This window comes from Halichoerus grypus, chromosome 8, assembly GCF_964656455.1.
Source record: "Halichoerus grypus chromosome 8, mHalGry1.hap1.1, whole genome shotgun sequence".
Taxonomy (NCBI): domain Eukaryota; kingdom Metazoa; phylum Chordata; class Mammalia; order Carnivora; family Phocidae; genus Halichoerus; species Halichoerus grypus.
The window spans coordinates 104,550,174-104,565,566 of NC_135719.1; the positions used below are offsets into that span (position 1 = coordinate 104,550,174).

The 15,393-nt window shown below is 40.8% G+C and overlaps 2 protein-coding genes across 8 annotated transcripts in view; one reads left to right on the forward strand and one right to left on the reverse strand.

The window, feature by feature from the left end:
- L2HGDH (L-2-hydroxyglutarate dehydrogenase) overlaps positions 1 to 3,735 on the reverse strand; it is a 41,169-nt gene extending 37,434 nt beyond the window's left edge. For both annotated transcript variants that reach the window (XM_036110810.2, XM_078053653.1), the window contains exon 1: positions 3,572 to 3,735. In XM_036110810.2, coding sequence (XP_035966703.1) covers positions 3,572 to 3,711 — 140 coding nt within the window. In that variant the 5' untranslated portion in view covers positions 3,712 to 3,735. The remainder of the gene's footprint in view (positions 1 to 3,571) is intronic.
- Positions 3,736 to 3,856: 121 nt separating this feature from the next.
- DMAC2L (distal membrane arm assembly component 2 like) lies at positions 3,857 to 14,491 on the forward strand. Of its 6 annotated transcripts, none has more exons than XM_036110884.2 (5): positions 3,857 to 3,965; positions 10,969 to 11,080; positions 11,985 to 12,193; positions 12,780 to 12,951; positions 14,362 to 14,491. In XM_036110884.2, the coding sequence occupies exons 2-5, from the start codon at positions 10,974 to 10,976 to the stop codon at positions 14,474 to 14,476; spliced, it is 603 nt and encodes a 200-aa protein (XP_035966777.2). In that variant the 5' UTR covers positions 3,857 to 3,965; positions 10,969 to 10,973; the 3' UTR covers positions 14,477 to 14,491. The 6 variants fall into 6 exon arrangements, with proteins under 6 accessions (XP_035966777.2, XP_077909791.1, XP_035966794.2 ...); XM_036110901.2 differs by lacking the exon at positions 3,857 to 3,965 and adding an exon at positions 4,257 to 4,571; XM_036110905.2 differs by lacking the exon at positions 3,857 to 3,965 and adding an exon at positions 4,257 to 4,471.
- The last annotated feature ends 902 nt before the right edge of the window (positions 14,492 to 15,393 follow it).

Sequence of the window (15,393 nt, forward strand, 5' to 3'; positions counted from 1 at the left end):
TGTATAGTCTATCTAATTCAGCAATGAGAAGAAGAAAAGTCTACCTTTAGCACCTACCTCATGGCGAAAAAATCTAGTCTTATATGAACATGGCCAATCTTGCTTTTTCTACACCCCACCTATTTTCATCTCTTCCTGAATTAAATTATTTTCATGCAAATCCTAAACATTACCTGTAAATATTTTAATAAGTTATTTCTAAAAGGCCTCTTTAAAACATCCCCACAATACCAGTATTCTAATTTTTTAAATTATTTTTTTAGTTTTTTGTTGTTCTTGTTTTTTAATTTTAACTGGCTCCATGCTCAAAGTGGATCTTGAACTCATGACCCTGAGATTAAGAGTCACATGCTCTACCAACTGAGCCAGCCAGGCACCCCCAGTATTCTAATTTTTAAAAAATCTGCAATAAACATTTTATATCATCAAATATTCACCATAAAACTTTTAGAAGAAAACAAAGGAGAAAACCTTTGGGATCTAGAGCTAAGTGAAGTAGAAGACACCAAAAGCATGATCCATATAAAAAAATTTGATAAATTGGACTTCATCAAAAGCAAAAATTTTGTTCTACAAAAGACCTTGTTAAGAGTATAAGAAGACAACTAACAGACTGGGAGAAAATACTTGCAAACCACATATCTGACAAAGGACTCATATCTAGAATAAAGAACTCTCATATAAACCATTTAGAAAATGGGCAAAAGATACGAACAAAACATTTTGTTCATCAAAGAGGAAAGATATATAGATGGCAAATAAGCACATCAAAAGATATTCACTACCATTAGTCATTAGGGAAATGCAAATTAAAACTACAAGGAGGTATCTCTACACCCCTATTAGAATGGCTAAAATTTTTAAAAAATGATAACACCAAATGCTGGTGAGAATGAGGGGGAACTGGATCACTCACACACTCCTGGTAGGAATGTAAAACAGTACAGCCACCCTGGAAAAAGAGTATAGCAGTTTCTTAAAAAACTAAACATAAATCTTTGCCACTGTATGACACGCTCCACTCCAGTCAGATAATTGCTATAGGCCTTGATGGTGGCAACTTCCTTTGTTCTAGTCTCACTCGTACATAGGAAAAACAGATCTTTGGGCTTATATCTTACCCAATTTGGGTCACATCATTGGTCTCCCACTCTTCCTCAGGCCATTCTTTGGATTGTTGAAGATGTTAAAGGATATAATGGTCTCTTTTTGAGTCCCAAATATGGACTCCACTCATCTCAAGTCTTTCTGTAAGGGAAATTCTAATATTCAAAACCTGGATCCCAGGTGCATGACTTCATGTTTTATACTCTCTTGGGAAGCTCTGGTGTAGTTTTATAAATCAATACGAATATTTCTCAATGGATATTCCTTGTATGGCCCTACATTAAAAAACACGCCTACAGGGGCACATGGTGGCTCAGTTGGTTAGGCACCTGCCTTCAGCTCAGGTCATGATCCTGGGGTCCTGGGATCGAGCCCCAGATCGGGCTCCCTGCTCAGCAGAGAGTCTGCTTCTCCCTTTGTCCCTTCCCCCGCTTGTGCATGCACTCTCTCTCTCTCAAATAAATAAAATCTTTAAAAATAAATAAAATAAATATAAACCATGCTTACAATGAAAAAAAATTAAGCATGTACTAACTAAATATGTCTTAGCAACTACACTCTTGGGCATTTATCTCAGAAAAATAAAAACCTATGTTCATACACAAAACCTGTACATAAATGTTCACAGCAGCTTTGTTCATAATAGCCCAAAATTATAAATAGTCCAGATATCCTTCAACTGGTGAATGGTCAAACTGTATTACATCCATACCATGAAATGCTACTCAACAATTAAAAGGAACCCACTCTCATTATCGGCAACACCGTGGATGAAGCTCAAAGACATCATGCTGGGGCACCTGGGTGGCTCAGTCGTTAAGCATCTGCCTTCGGCTCAGGTCATGATCCCAGGGTCCTGGGATCAAGCCCCGCATCGGGCTCCCTGCTCGGTGGGAAGCCTGCTTCTCCCTCTCCCACTCCCCCTGCTTGTGTTCCCTCTCTCACTGTGTCTCTCTCTGTCAAATAAATAAAATCTTTAAAAAAAAAAAAAAAGACATCATGCTGTGTGAAAAAAGCCAATCTAAAAGGTTATATACTGTGTGACTCCACTTATAGAACATTCTCAAAATGACAAAATTTTAGAGCTAGAGAATAGATTAGTGGTTGCCAAGGGTTAGGAAGGGTGGAAAGATGGGATGTGAATATAAAGGGATTGTAACACAAGAGATGTCTTTGTGGTAATGAAACATTTCTATATTTTGTGGTGGCAGTTACACAAATTAACACGATTAAATTGCATAGAAACACACACACATGAGTGCATGTAAAAACTAATGAAATCTAAACAAGGTCCGTGGATTGTGACAATGTCAATTTCCTAGTTTTGATATTGTACTATAGTTAGGTAAGATGCTATCACTGGGGTAAATTGGTTGAAGGATACATAAAATCTGGTTTGGGTTTTTTTTTTTTCCAACTTCCTGTGGACCTATAATTATTTCAAAATAAAAAGTATAAACAAAACCTTCACTAGCCCTACTTTTCTTCCCTTAAGAAAAGCAATCCCCAAATAATTGTCTATATACCCCCACTATGACTCACAAATCCTATCCCACTCTAAGCCCCTCCAAACCAGTAACACACAGCAGCCATTCAACTTTTGAAACCTCAACACTTAATCACTCCCTCTTCTTAAAAACCTCAACACTTAATCATTCCCTCTTCTTAAAAAGCCTCCCAATGCTCTTAGAATAAAATTCAATGTGGTTAAAAGAAAATAAAATCCCTGCTGTGATGTAGCCTCTCTCCAGTGTCATTCCACACCATCTCTGTTCCACTAAGAACAGTCACACTCATCTTGTCCACCTTCTAGTTCTTGAAATAGCCAAGAGCTTTCCAGCTTTCAAGCCTTAGCATAAGCCACTCCCTCCACACAGAGCAGAGAAAGACGGTGGTTTCTAATGTGACCTCCGAACTTCAAATCACAGGACACTTACTTGTGCAGGCTTTGATTAGCAACTGAGCTGCTTCTCACAGGGGCAACTCTATGCAATGCTTGCCAGGAACCGACTGATTTAAGAACGGTTTCAGGTCTTCCAAGCAACACCAGGGATGTCAGCAAATAAACAGTATATTTGATTGCTTAGTGTGGTAGGTCCTTTTAAGCCTTAAAACGACCACGTACGGGAGAGACTAGGATCCTACTCACAGTTGAGCCTTTAAGGAGCTTAAGTAACCCACCTAAGAACTGAATAGGAAGTGGAGGGGTGGTATTCAAAACCAGAACTGCTCTAGACCTCTCTACTCAACACTGCCTTACTCTTTTCATCCCGCACACAAACACAACGAATGAATCCTACAAGGTAACTCCTGGGATCCGAGGTTGGAGCCCAGGCTCCACAGGATCCTGACCTTCTCTCACGCCCGGGACAGGGAAGTAGAGCAGGGCAGAGGTCCAGCAAGAGGCACCTCGGAGAGAAGCAGTAGTAGCACAGGCGACGAGAGCGGGCCAGCGGCTACTCACCGGGTGCTGGCTCTACGGCCACCCTGGCACAGCGGCCAGGGCCTCCCCTGCGCCGGCCGGCACGCCGCAGAGAAGCCCCCGGGGAAACCCCCGCGGGCCGGCCCGCAGGCACCGCTCAGGTAACGCAGCGCCGGCACCATCGCCTGCACGCTCCCCTGCCCTCCCTCAGCCCCCAGAACTGGCCACTCAAGCCGGACGCTGCGCGGCTCCCGGCTCCGTCTAGCCCCGCCTCCCACTCAGGGGCCAATGCAGCGCGTGCCGACGCCCCACGTGGGAGTGGCGCCAGTGGCCAATGGACGCGCGCGGCGGAGGGCGAAGGGCAGGCCGGCGGCGCAGTAGACGCGGGGGCATGCTCGCTCCCTCCCTCTCTCCCTCCCTCTCTCCCTCCGGCGCCGTGAGTAGAGGAGCTAGGCCCTGAGCGAGGCGGGATTAGGGTGGTGGTTACGCTCTGCCCTTTTCCTTCTCCCATTGCTGGGCTGGCTGAAAAGCGGGCCTGTCGAGTTGTGTAGCCTCAGACTTCACCGCCCAGCGTCGTCGGGGCTTTGGGAGAAAGTCGGGGCGTGACGGGGGGTGAAAACTCTCCTTTGGGCGGGCCCAGCGGCCTGCCTGCCTCCCGCTCGGCCCGGCCCCGGCCAGTTGGAGGCCGGTTGCTGGCCACCGGCGGGCCCCTTCCCCCCGCCCCCCAGGCCGAGTGCCCACTGAGGGGCGCTGCCTGTCCAGCCCTAGCCCTGGCTCCAGACGGAGGCTCTTTGTCACGGCAACGCCTGGCAGCCTGCAGTCTTCTGGACTTGTTTTTGTGGGGCTCCTGGCCGTGTCCTTTCTCGGTGCTGTAGTTACGGAGCGCCGGGAAGAACCAGACGGCTCGGTCTCTGCCATCATTTAGCAGTCTGCTACCTTATCGTAAATACTGGGTCGAGATACGGTTTTAAATATGCTGTGCGGGGCTGGGTTCAGCGACTCACCTGTATAGGTGTCTTCACCCCGTTTCCTTATCTGTAAGGTGAGGGAGGTGGGCTGTGTAATCCCTAAAAAGTTCCGTGATTCACTGTTACCGTGGCAGTTCAACACCTGCACTCTGTGCCTGATGGCAGTTCTTAATTTTTAGGGTCAGAACAGCTGAACAGAACAAAAGTAGAATGTTAAAAACTTTATTGCTGGGAGGACTTTGTTTGAATTTGGTTCCAGCCATTAGTCTGGTGGCTTGGGGAAGTCATTTCGCCTCTTCGCCTCAGATTCTCCTCTGTGAACTAGGAGTGAGAGTCGTGTCCCTCGCATAGGGCTGTTGCGTGGAGTACATGAGATCAGTAAGGCTCGTGGGTGTTTGGCACAGTGAAGTACAGTTGACCCTTGAAGAGCAAGGGTTTGAACTACTCTGGTCCACTTAGAGGCAGATATTTTTCAATAAATACAGTACAGTACTGTAAGTGTATTTTCTTAGGATTTTCTTAACATTTTCTTTTCTCTAGTTTACTTTGTTATAAGAATACAGTATATGGGGCGCCTGAGTGGCTTAGTTGGTTAAGCATCTGCCTTCAGCTCAGGTCATGATCCCAGGGGCCTGGGATGAGACCCACATCCGGCTCCTTGCTCAGGGAAGAGTCTGCTTCTCCCTTTCTCTCTCCCTCTGCCTCTTCCTCTGGCTCATGCTAACGTTCTCTCTCTCAAATAAATAAAATCTTTAAAAAAAAAGAAAATTCAGTATATAATACATATAACATGCAAAATATGTGTTAACTGTGTTATCTAATCAAACAGGCAATTAAATTTGAGGGGTCAAAACTTATGCAGATTTCAACATCTGGGGGGATGGTTGCTCAAGAATCAACTGATTGGATAAATTACTGCTTTTATTATGTTTACATGATTATACTTCTTGGACAGTTGACTATTTGTGAAAACAATGTAGAATGTTACTTTTTCCTTCACAAATGAAAAAAAAATAAGATGGTTATTTGTTAAATTCAACTTTTTGTTTTAATTGTAGAGTCTCATACAACTTTAAGGAACGATAGAGATCCTGTGTACCCTTTACCCATTACTCCCCAATGCTAACATCTTGCAAAAATATAGTACAGTATCATAACCAGGAAATTGACATTGATACATTCCGTTGATCTTATTCAGATTTCCTCATTTTTACATTTGTGTGTGTATTTGGTTCTATGTAGGTTTTTTTTTAAGATTTTATTTTTTTGACAGCACAAGCAGGGGGAATGGCAGAGGGAGAGGGAGAAGCAGGCTCCCCACTGAGCAGGAAGCCCCAGGGGGGGCTCGATCCCAGGACCCTGGGATCATGACCTGAGCCGAAGGCAGACACTTAACCGACTGAGCCACCCAGGCACCCCAGTTCTATGTAATTTTTATCACATCTGTAGATTGTTGTGTCGCCACCACAGTCAAGCTACAACACCCTACATCACCACCAGGGATTCCTCCCGGTGCCCTTTTATACTTCAGTCCTGCAGGGCACCCCCTCCACAATCTGTTCTCCCTTTCTAAAATTTTGTCATTTCAAGAATGTTCTATAAACAGAATTATAAAGTATGTAACTTTTTGGAATTAGCTTTTTTTCACTCGGCATAATCCCTTGAAATACATCCAAATGGTTGTATGTATCAAAGATTTATTCCTTATGGCTGAGTAGTATTTCATGGTATGGATGTACCACAATAGGTTTAACCATTCACCCATTGAAGGACATCTCTATTGTTCTAGTTTTTAGCTATTTGGAATAAAGCTGCTATGAACATCAGTGTACTGCAGTGAACCTGTTTTTGTTTCTGTGGGATAAATGCCTAAGAGTCCAGTTGCTGGGTCATACATATGATAAGCACATGTTTAGTTTTGTAAAAAATTGCCAAACTGTTTTCCAGAGTGGCTGTACCTTTATACATTCCCACCAGCAATGTTTGAGAGATCTGGTGTCTCCTCATCACCAGCAATTGGTGTTGTCACTATTTTTTATTTTAGCCATGCTGATAAGTATGTAGTGGGAATGGTTGTTTTTTAGTTTGCACAGGATGTAGTCGATTTGTTACTAGGTTAAATACAGAATTATACATTTCTATGGTCTGTGGTCAGACTTTTATGGGCCACTTGAACCCAAAGTAGTGACTTATTTACCATGTGATTTTGAGTACATGCTCCTTAGTTTAGCAAGGTGAAAGAACTCACAGTACACCTGCTCTTTGCCTAAAATTTTTTTCTTCTTATTCTCTCCCCTAGGTTTGTACATTAATTTGTTTCAATTAAGTAATTTCAAATCAAGAGCCCACCTTACATTGATTCATACACCCCATAATGTCTTTGGTATGACATCTATATTCATGACACCACCCTCAGTTGAGAATTCATGTTAATCTTCCATCTGTGTCAGAACCTATAAGGTGTTACTTCAATGAGCCCCATGTGATGTTGGCCTAGGAATGGCTTTGGGGAACTTCGCTTCCAATTTCTAATGAATTCTTCAGTTCCATTTCGTTAGACTTTATACACCTCAGGAATAAGAATTGGCGTCACTGATTTGCAGTGAGGTGGGGCTGTAATTTGGGGGAAGAGCTCCCCAATTCCAATACCACCCCATCCCTACAAATTTTATTTACCTTCAAGAACTAGTTCCTTAGTTCAGTCTTTTGAACCACTTAGTTTGAATAGCTCAGCTAAGTAAAAACAGAACTTCCACTTAAAAAAAAAAAAAAACTTACTGTTTTTATGCAAACGGGAACTGTCAACCAAACCTACTCAGAAACATTTTATGTATATCTTGAATTAAAACATTAGAGATCTGGCCTTCTCGAAGTTACAAGCATAATTGCAATTTTTAGAAACATGTGCTCTAAGCCAGATTCTGATAGTAAGAAGGAGCTTTTTAAAGTGGTTTTAGTTTCTGAATTATTTATTGCAGCAATAATTTAGTAGTGGCTGTTTTTTTTAACTTGCTGTTAACTTTTTTTTTAATCATTAGAGCTAAATTCACCAACTCACCACTAGAGGTCTCCTCTTTCCTTATAGAAAACTCCCCGAGGTAGCTGCTTGAATTCATCTGCAATTTCTAAAATCAGCACAGGCACAGTTGAAAATGTAAAAACCTACCAATTTTTTTATCTTTATTGCCAAGTAAAATTTTTATAGTCATGTTTAAATTATTTTAAATATAACATCTAATATTTTTAGAGGTCATAGTGGGTGTAAATTTAGCCTTTCCTTTAAGCTGAATTATAAAGTGAACCAAAATGAATCAAGTGAAAGTACTCAATTTTCACAGACCACTCTAATTTACCTGCTTAATAACAGTCTCTCTGGTTTTACCTTTCTCTATGGAAATATACTAACCATTGAAGATTACTAATTAGCAAATATTTATTAAACTCTTGCATTAGGGGGATGGGAATGTGCTAGGTGCTAATAAAAATAGCAATGAATAAGATGTGATCCTTGCTGTCCTTTTTGCTCTGCATACTTTCCTTTTTTTCGGCCTAACTCAAAACCCTTAATTATCCTTTAAGACCCATCTCAAAAGACCTCTAGCGTGAAGCCTTCTCTTCACTCCCTCCTCTCGGATCTCGCAGAACTTGTTCATACCTCTATTAAGATATATTGCATATTATTTATTTGTTCTTATGTTGTCTGTCTTCGTTAGACTATACATTCTGTGAGGATAAGGAACCTTGTCTTTCTCTCTGTGTCTCTCCTTTGTTGTTTTTATAATCTTACCATTGTATCTCTGGTACTAGGTATAGCAGACATTCAATTAATACTTATTGAGTGAATGAATGAATGGATGGATGGAGATGGCATTTGAATGAGGTCTTGAGGTTGGGTAAGATTTCCACAGACAGGGTGGGGATGTGGGGCAGAGAGGGACAGTAAATAGGACAGCCTGAGTTGAAGCTGGAAAGCCCAGATAAATGAGATTGGCAGCCAGTCGAGTTACCAAAGGTGGGCACAGGTGGAGAGAGCTTTAACAAAAAGCCAGGAAGGGCTGAAAACAAGAGAGTGATAGCAGGGGGTAGGTTGCAGGAATGAAGGCAGATGATGGTAGAAAATAGATGAAGAGGAGTGCCTGGGTGGCTCAGTTGGTTAAGCGTCTACCTTCCGCTCAGGTTATGATCAAGTCCCACATCAGGCTCCCTGCTCAGCGGGGAGCCTGCTTCTCCCTCTGCCTGCCCCTCTGCCTGCTTGTGCGCTCTCGCTCTCTGTCAAATAAATAAAATCTTAAAAGAGATGAAGAGGGGAGATGATCCCAGGGTCTGTCCTCAGACCTCATCTCTCACTGTTCTAGAACCTCAACATCTTCAGTCACTTCTTGGCTCTAAGGTCTCTTTCTAGTCTTCTTTTTCCCCAGTTCTAGTACCATCCAGGACTGAGGAAAAAGCCCTGGACTGGAAGGAGAGAGAACTAGGTTCAAGTTTCAATGCTGCCACCAATTAGCCATGAAACATTGAGCAAGTCCTTTTATTTTATTTTATTTTATTTTAATTTTTTAATTGTTATGTTAATCCCCATACATTACATCATTAGTTTTAGATATAGTGTTCCATGATTCATTGTTTGTGCATAACACCCAGTGCTCCATGCAGAACGTGCCCTCCTCAATACCCATCACCAGGCTAACCCATCCTCCCACCCCCCTCCCCTCTAGAACCCTCAGTTTGTTTTTCAGAGTCCCTCGTCTCTCATGGTTCTTCTCCCCCTCCAATTTCCCCACCTTCATTCTTCCCCTCCTGCTACATTCTTCTTCTTTTTTTCTTTCTTAACATATATTGCATTATTTGTTTCAGAGGTACAGATCTGAGATTCAACAGTCTTGAGCAAGTCCTTTTAAATGTATGCATTTATTAATACCCCACCTTGTTCCAGAAGGGATTTAGGGTGTCAGTAATTTTCTTAATATCAGGGCTTCAGTTTCCTCATCTGTAGATGGTCTAGGTAGTCTAAATTCATTCCAGTTCTCCCATTTTGTGACTCTGATTCTCATGATTTGTTGGTTATCTCCACTTAGAAGTTCTGCTAACACTTCATATTTAGAATATGAAAAACTGGGGATGGAGGTGAGGGAAACCTACAACCTGTCCTCCTGACATTGACATGTGGCATCAACCAGTGACCTGGGACCAAAACTTAGTGTCCTCTTCAACTATTCTGGCCCTTGTCTCAGCATCTCACTGAGCCATGTGGAAACTACCCTGTAATGTCATTCCCATTCTTCCCCCACTTGGTCCTTTCCCATGGCCACATGTAGTTGAAGCCCTTGTTAGCTGTCTCTCTGTTCTGTTTTATTGACCCTCAATCTCGATGCTGTTGTCCAAGTAATATTCTGAAGCATAGCTCTAACAATGCCAGTGCTCTTTGCTTAAACTTCAGTGACCCAACTGCCTGCAGCAGACAGTCCAAATTCCCTTGCTGATCATGGGAGACCCTTCCTGATGTGACTGTGCAAATTGTCTGCCTCCTCTTCTAAGGATCCCCATGTACTCACCAAACTGAACTACAACACGCCTTAAACGTTTCTGCCTCAGCTAATCACTTGACATACCTTCTCCCATTGAAATCCTGGTCTGTTCTTATTTTAACTCTTTGAGGAATCTTTCAGGTTCTATCATTTATTTTAACTACCTGGTAACTTGTTTTAGCTCACTCACCCTGCATTCAGTTTTCAGCAGCTCAAAGACAGAAACCACATTTCATTTATCTTTGTTTTCCCCCAACGTAGCACACTACTAGAGAAACTTGAACTGAAATAAATCAGATTGAGACTCAGTTCAGAAATCACTTTCTCAACTCATGGTTATAAATTTTTACAGCTGGAAATCATCTGAGCAAATCACCTTATTTTACAAGTGAGAAAACCCAGGGTCAGCGAGGTGAAGTTACTTGCCCAGTCTTTCCTAGCTGCCCTTGCATAGTTCTTTGCACTGTTCTGGTGATAGTACTTGCAGCCTTGGCATAGAGAGGTCTGTTTTCATGTCTCCTCTCCCTCCCTGGCTATAAGCATCTTAACCTTGACACACTGATCCTAGGTGATTTCAGTTTGTCCTTTTGCTACTGGAAATGTAGACTGGGAGCAGAGCTGGTTTCAGCAAATGTGTGGGTGCACTGCCTGGATGGACATCTGCTGGCACCACTGTGGGCAGACTCCAATTGAGGGGTGAAGAGTGAAACTTAACATCAAGGCTGGAAGGAACCTTAGAGACCATCCAGCCCAGCCCCTCTTTTCTGCAGCAAAGAAATGAAGAAACAGACAGGAGTGACTTGCTCAAAAACTTTGAGTGGCAAATGACTCATCAGCTTTATTGGCACAAGAGCGTTGACTTTGAAATTGTAAAGTAAGTTACTGGATGTATGGGACTCAGATTGCCAGCTAATGATCTAATATGGATACTGTTTTGTGTGTCTAGATCAAATGATGCTGTTTGGAAAAATTTCCCAGCAGTTATGTGGCTTAAAGAAACTCCCATGGTCATGTGACTGCAGAAACTTCTGGGGCTGGTTGAATGCAGTGTTTAATAAGTAAGTTACTCTAACTGAAGTGAAGAGACGTGGGTGTTATTACAGCTACATGAGTTCCCAGTAGCTAATTTGGTTATTTCTTGTATTTCAAATGCTTTTTTGTACAATGTGTGCAATAGGATCCTAATTTTATTTAAAAACAAATAAAACATACACACAGACATTGAATAAAGACCAGAAAAATAGATTACAAAATATTAACTGACTACGTTGTAGGATTTCAATGATTTTTCTTATTTGTCCTTTTGATGCTTTTCAAGTTTTCTAAAATGAAAATATATTATTTTTGTAACCAGAAAAGCTCAGCAAATGTAATTTTAGAATATACTATGGCTTAAGGGATATAGTTAGCCTTTTGAATACTACCAGGGGGACTCAAGTTTTTCAAAAAGTGGGTGGCATACTTAGAAATACCATTTTGAAACTAATGAAACTAATCTCGTTGCTTAATACAGCATTAACATGACTAATTAGAAGGGTATATGTAGAAATTAATAAGTATCACTTAATGAGATTAATTTGAACATAGATTCAAAATTATTCCCTTTTATATTTTATCATTAATAAAAACAATAACCAAGTATAGTTATTCACTCAATACATGGTTACTGAGTACCTCCTGGTGTCAAGCACAGTGCTACATATGAATCAATGAAGACTCATGCCTGCCTGATAAACTCATATAAAAATAATAGGCCTTGACTGAGTTCACTTGGAAACAAAAACAAGGGAGCAGGAAGAGCCATCGTATGTTTTTTTTTACTGGCTCTTCCTAATATACTTACCTCCCTCCTCAGTCATTTGAAAGGAAAAGTTGTTGAAGTAGCGTATTTATGCTGGTGACTAAAGTTAAGCAGCTAGTGATTATACTAAAAACGAACCGCTTTTGTTCTCTTGCCAACAGAGTGGATTATGAACGCATCAAGGATGTGGGACCCGATAGGGCAGCATCTGAGTGGCTGCTGCGCTGTGGGGCCACAGTGCGCTACCATGGCCAGGAGAGGTGGCAGAAGGACTACAACCACCTCCCAACCGGACCTCTGGACAAATACAAGATTCAGGCGATTGATGCCACCGACTCTTGTATCATGAGAATTGGATTCGATCACCTGGGTAACTACCCTGTCATTTGCTTATGGGAAATGTAGGTGATTTGCAATGACATTTTGTTGCAGGTGACTCACTATTATAGTCATAGGTGTGTTCCTTTTTGCCCTTTCCAGTACCATCCAGTCTTTATTCCTGTGTGTGATTCTTTAAAATTAAATAGAGGTTACAAACGCCGCCTTCTCCTTTCTCCCTTCACTAAGCTTGTCTCTACATGCCTTTATTTTGTGCTTATTGGTTTAAAATTCAAGGCCTTGTTTATCAAACTATCTTTGTCAAATTTCCATCATTTGAGAAACTCTCAATAATGTAAGAATGATCATACCCATACATTTTCTGCTTGCGTGGGCATTTCTTTCCTCCAGTACCTGGGCATCTGATTCCAAAATGGTCCTGCCCATCAGCACAACCTGTATAGTGAATACCTGGTGTGGTTCTTAGGGTAACTCATCATCCAAGTCTTCCGGGGACTAAGAGGTTTCCCCGGACATAGGATTTTCAATCCTAAAACCAGAATAGTCCTGGCCAAACTAGGACAGTTGGTTATCTTAATGGTAAAGCAGGTTCTTAAAACGTACCTTTTATCTCCCAGAGGGCCTACAGCATGTTGAAAAAATAAGACTATGCAAGTGTCATTATATTGAGGATGACTGTTTGGAGAGACTTGGTAAACTTGAAAATTTACAAAAAAGCATATTGGAAATGGAGATAATTTCATGTGGGAATATCACAGACAGAGGCATCATTGCTTTATATCACTTAAGGTAGGTGGTCAGCGCCAAAATGGAAACTTGATAATGAGGTTAAAATGAATAATTAGAATTTAAATTAAAAAGAATTTTTTTTAAGTAAACTCTATCCATAGTGTGGGGCTCGAACTCTCAACCCTGAGATGAAGAGTTGCATGCTCTATCAACTGCGCCAGCCCAGTGCCCTGAATAATTAGAATTTAAAACAGTTGAGGGGCGCCTGGGTGGCTCAGTCGTTAAGCGTCTGCCTTCGGCTCAGATCGTGGTCCCAGGGTCCTGGGATCAAGCCCCGCATCAAGCCCCGCATCGGGCTCCCTGCTCAGCGGGAAGCTTGCTTCTCCCTCTCCCACTCCCCCAGCTGTGTTCCCTCTCTTGCTGTCTCTCTCTGTCAAATAAATAAATAAAATCTTTCAAAAAATAAATAAATAAAACAGTTGAGAGGTGGCGCCTTTTTTTAATTTGGAAAAAATACATAAAATGACTTAACTTTCATCTGTAATACTTTCAAACAGTTAAAATTATCAACCTTAATACATTGTTATATTGCATTTCTTAGGGGACATCTCTTTAAAAAAGTATTTACTTAGTAAATATATTTGGCTGCTGCGCTGTGGGGCCATGGTGTGCTACCATGGCCAGGAGAGGTGGCAGAAGGACTACAACCACCTTATTATTAATTATAATAATTATTATTTATTAATGATTAAGGCATGTAGCATGGTGCCTGCTCCAGTAAGCGGCCAGTGGGCATTTGCTATTATGCTTCCTCTCCATCTTTTAAAGCATTTTTTCCCCATGTTCTGACAGTAACCTCAGTATCACAGGAAGTTTAAGAAATTTTTTTTTTTTTTAGTAATTTCTATACCCAATGTGGGGTTCGAACCCATGACCTCAAGATCAAGCGTTGCATGCTCTTCTGACTAAGCCAGCCAGGCATTCTCCCCCTGCTTTTTTTAAGTTTATTTCTTTTTAGTAGAGAAATTTTAAACATTGGAACCAAAAGTAGTAGATTGTTTCTTACATTAGTTGAGGCTTTGAGGCTTCATCTTTTAATGAAGTTCCTTTAAGAACTTCCCCAATTTTTTTCCCTTTCTAGATTAAGACTCATATTTCGTATTTCACATGCAAAGGAGTTCTATGCTATAATACATGTATAGTATTTGGAAAGATTCAGCTAGAATTATTGATGTAATTCAGAACAACTAAACTTCCCAAGGTTTGGCTTAGTTCCTAGCATGAATTTCATTTAAAGTCGCATTCTTAAAATTGCTGTTCTAAAAGTCATTTTGAAAGTATAGTATAGTGTGATATAAGTACATTCTGTGTGTCATTTTTTCTAAAAGCCTTTAATGGAGTTTAATTTTAATGCTGTAAGAGTAAAGGCCAACTGTAGTAAATTTTTTTTTCCTTCTTTTTTTTTTGCAGAAACCTCAAGTACTTGTTGTTAAGTGATCTTCCTGGAGTAAGAGAAAAAGAAAACCTTATCCGAACCTTTAAGACAGCACTGCCTTCTCTGGAACTAAAGTTAGACTTGAAGTAAAATAATAATATTCGATAGGTGTCTTATTTCAATATAAAGTATCATTTGAAATTGTTGACCCTAAACAGCAATAAATATTATATAATCATCAACAGACCTTAAGGATGTCATATGACATTTCAGAAGCAGAGAGTCCATCATGTAGAGAATAAATATTCAGACTTGACTCAGTCTATGCACATTAAATCATTTTAAGAAAAATGGAAACCAGGTAGCAGTTTAATTCTAATATATTCCTCATTTTATATATCTATGTAGGTAACTCTTATGTAGATAATGACAGAGTTCTTTAAAGTGATTTAGGGCCCCTGGGTGGCTTAGTCGGTTAAGCATCTGCCTTCGGCTCGGGTCATGATCCCAAGGTCCTGGGATCGAGCCCCTCATCAGGCTCCCTGCTCAGCCGGGAGGCTGCTTCTCTCTCTGCCTCTCCCCATGCTTGTGCTCTCTCTCTGTCAAATAAATAAATAAAATCTTTAAAAAATATATTTTAAAAAACTAAAGTTATTTAAATGCAACAGATATTCTTTATTGTACTTTATCAGTAATTTATAGGACTGTTACCTTTTAAAGTTACTGAAGCATGCTACTATAAATGTACAATTATGAGAAACTGAAAGCTAAATTTCAGATTCATTGGTGGAGCCAATCATAAAAGGCGGTTAGTGGTTGTTGAGGCATTCATATTGCTTCCCAGGATTTGTATACATTTCTCATGATCCTACATTCCTGTGTTCTTTATAACATACACCTTTCTCTGGCTAATTTGTCTATTTTGTAAGCTTAGTCGAGGGTTTTATTAAAACTAGACATAAATACTTGGCTGAATTCAAATAGTTTTGCTGACTGCAATAAAACAGAGGAAATGATCACGAAGACCAGCACAATTATACTTATTTTTTGCTTAAATTAAAATATTG

What these genes read in the sequence shown, in the direction of transcription:
- DMAC2L (XM_036110884.2), top strand. Translation starts at nt 10,974, where the DNA reads ATGATGCTGTTTGGAAAAATTTCCCAGCAGTTATGTGGCTTAAAGAAA. An exon ending in TTGAATGCAGTGTTTAATAA is followed by an intron (nt 11,081 to 11,984) that starts GTAAGTTACTCT and finishes TCTTGCCAACAG; the next exon opens with AGTGGATTATGAACGCATCA. An exon ending in ATTGCTTTATATCACTTAAG is followed by an intron (nt 12,952 to 14,361) that starts GTAGGTGGTCAG and finishes TTTTTTTTGCAG; the next exon opens with AAACCTCAAGTACTTGTTGT.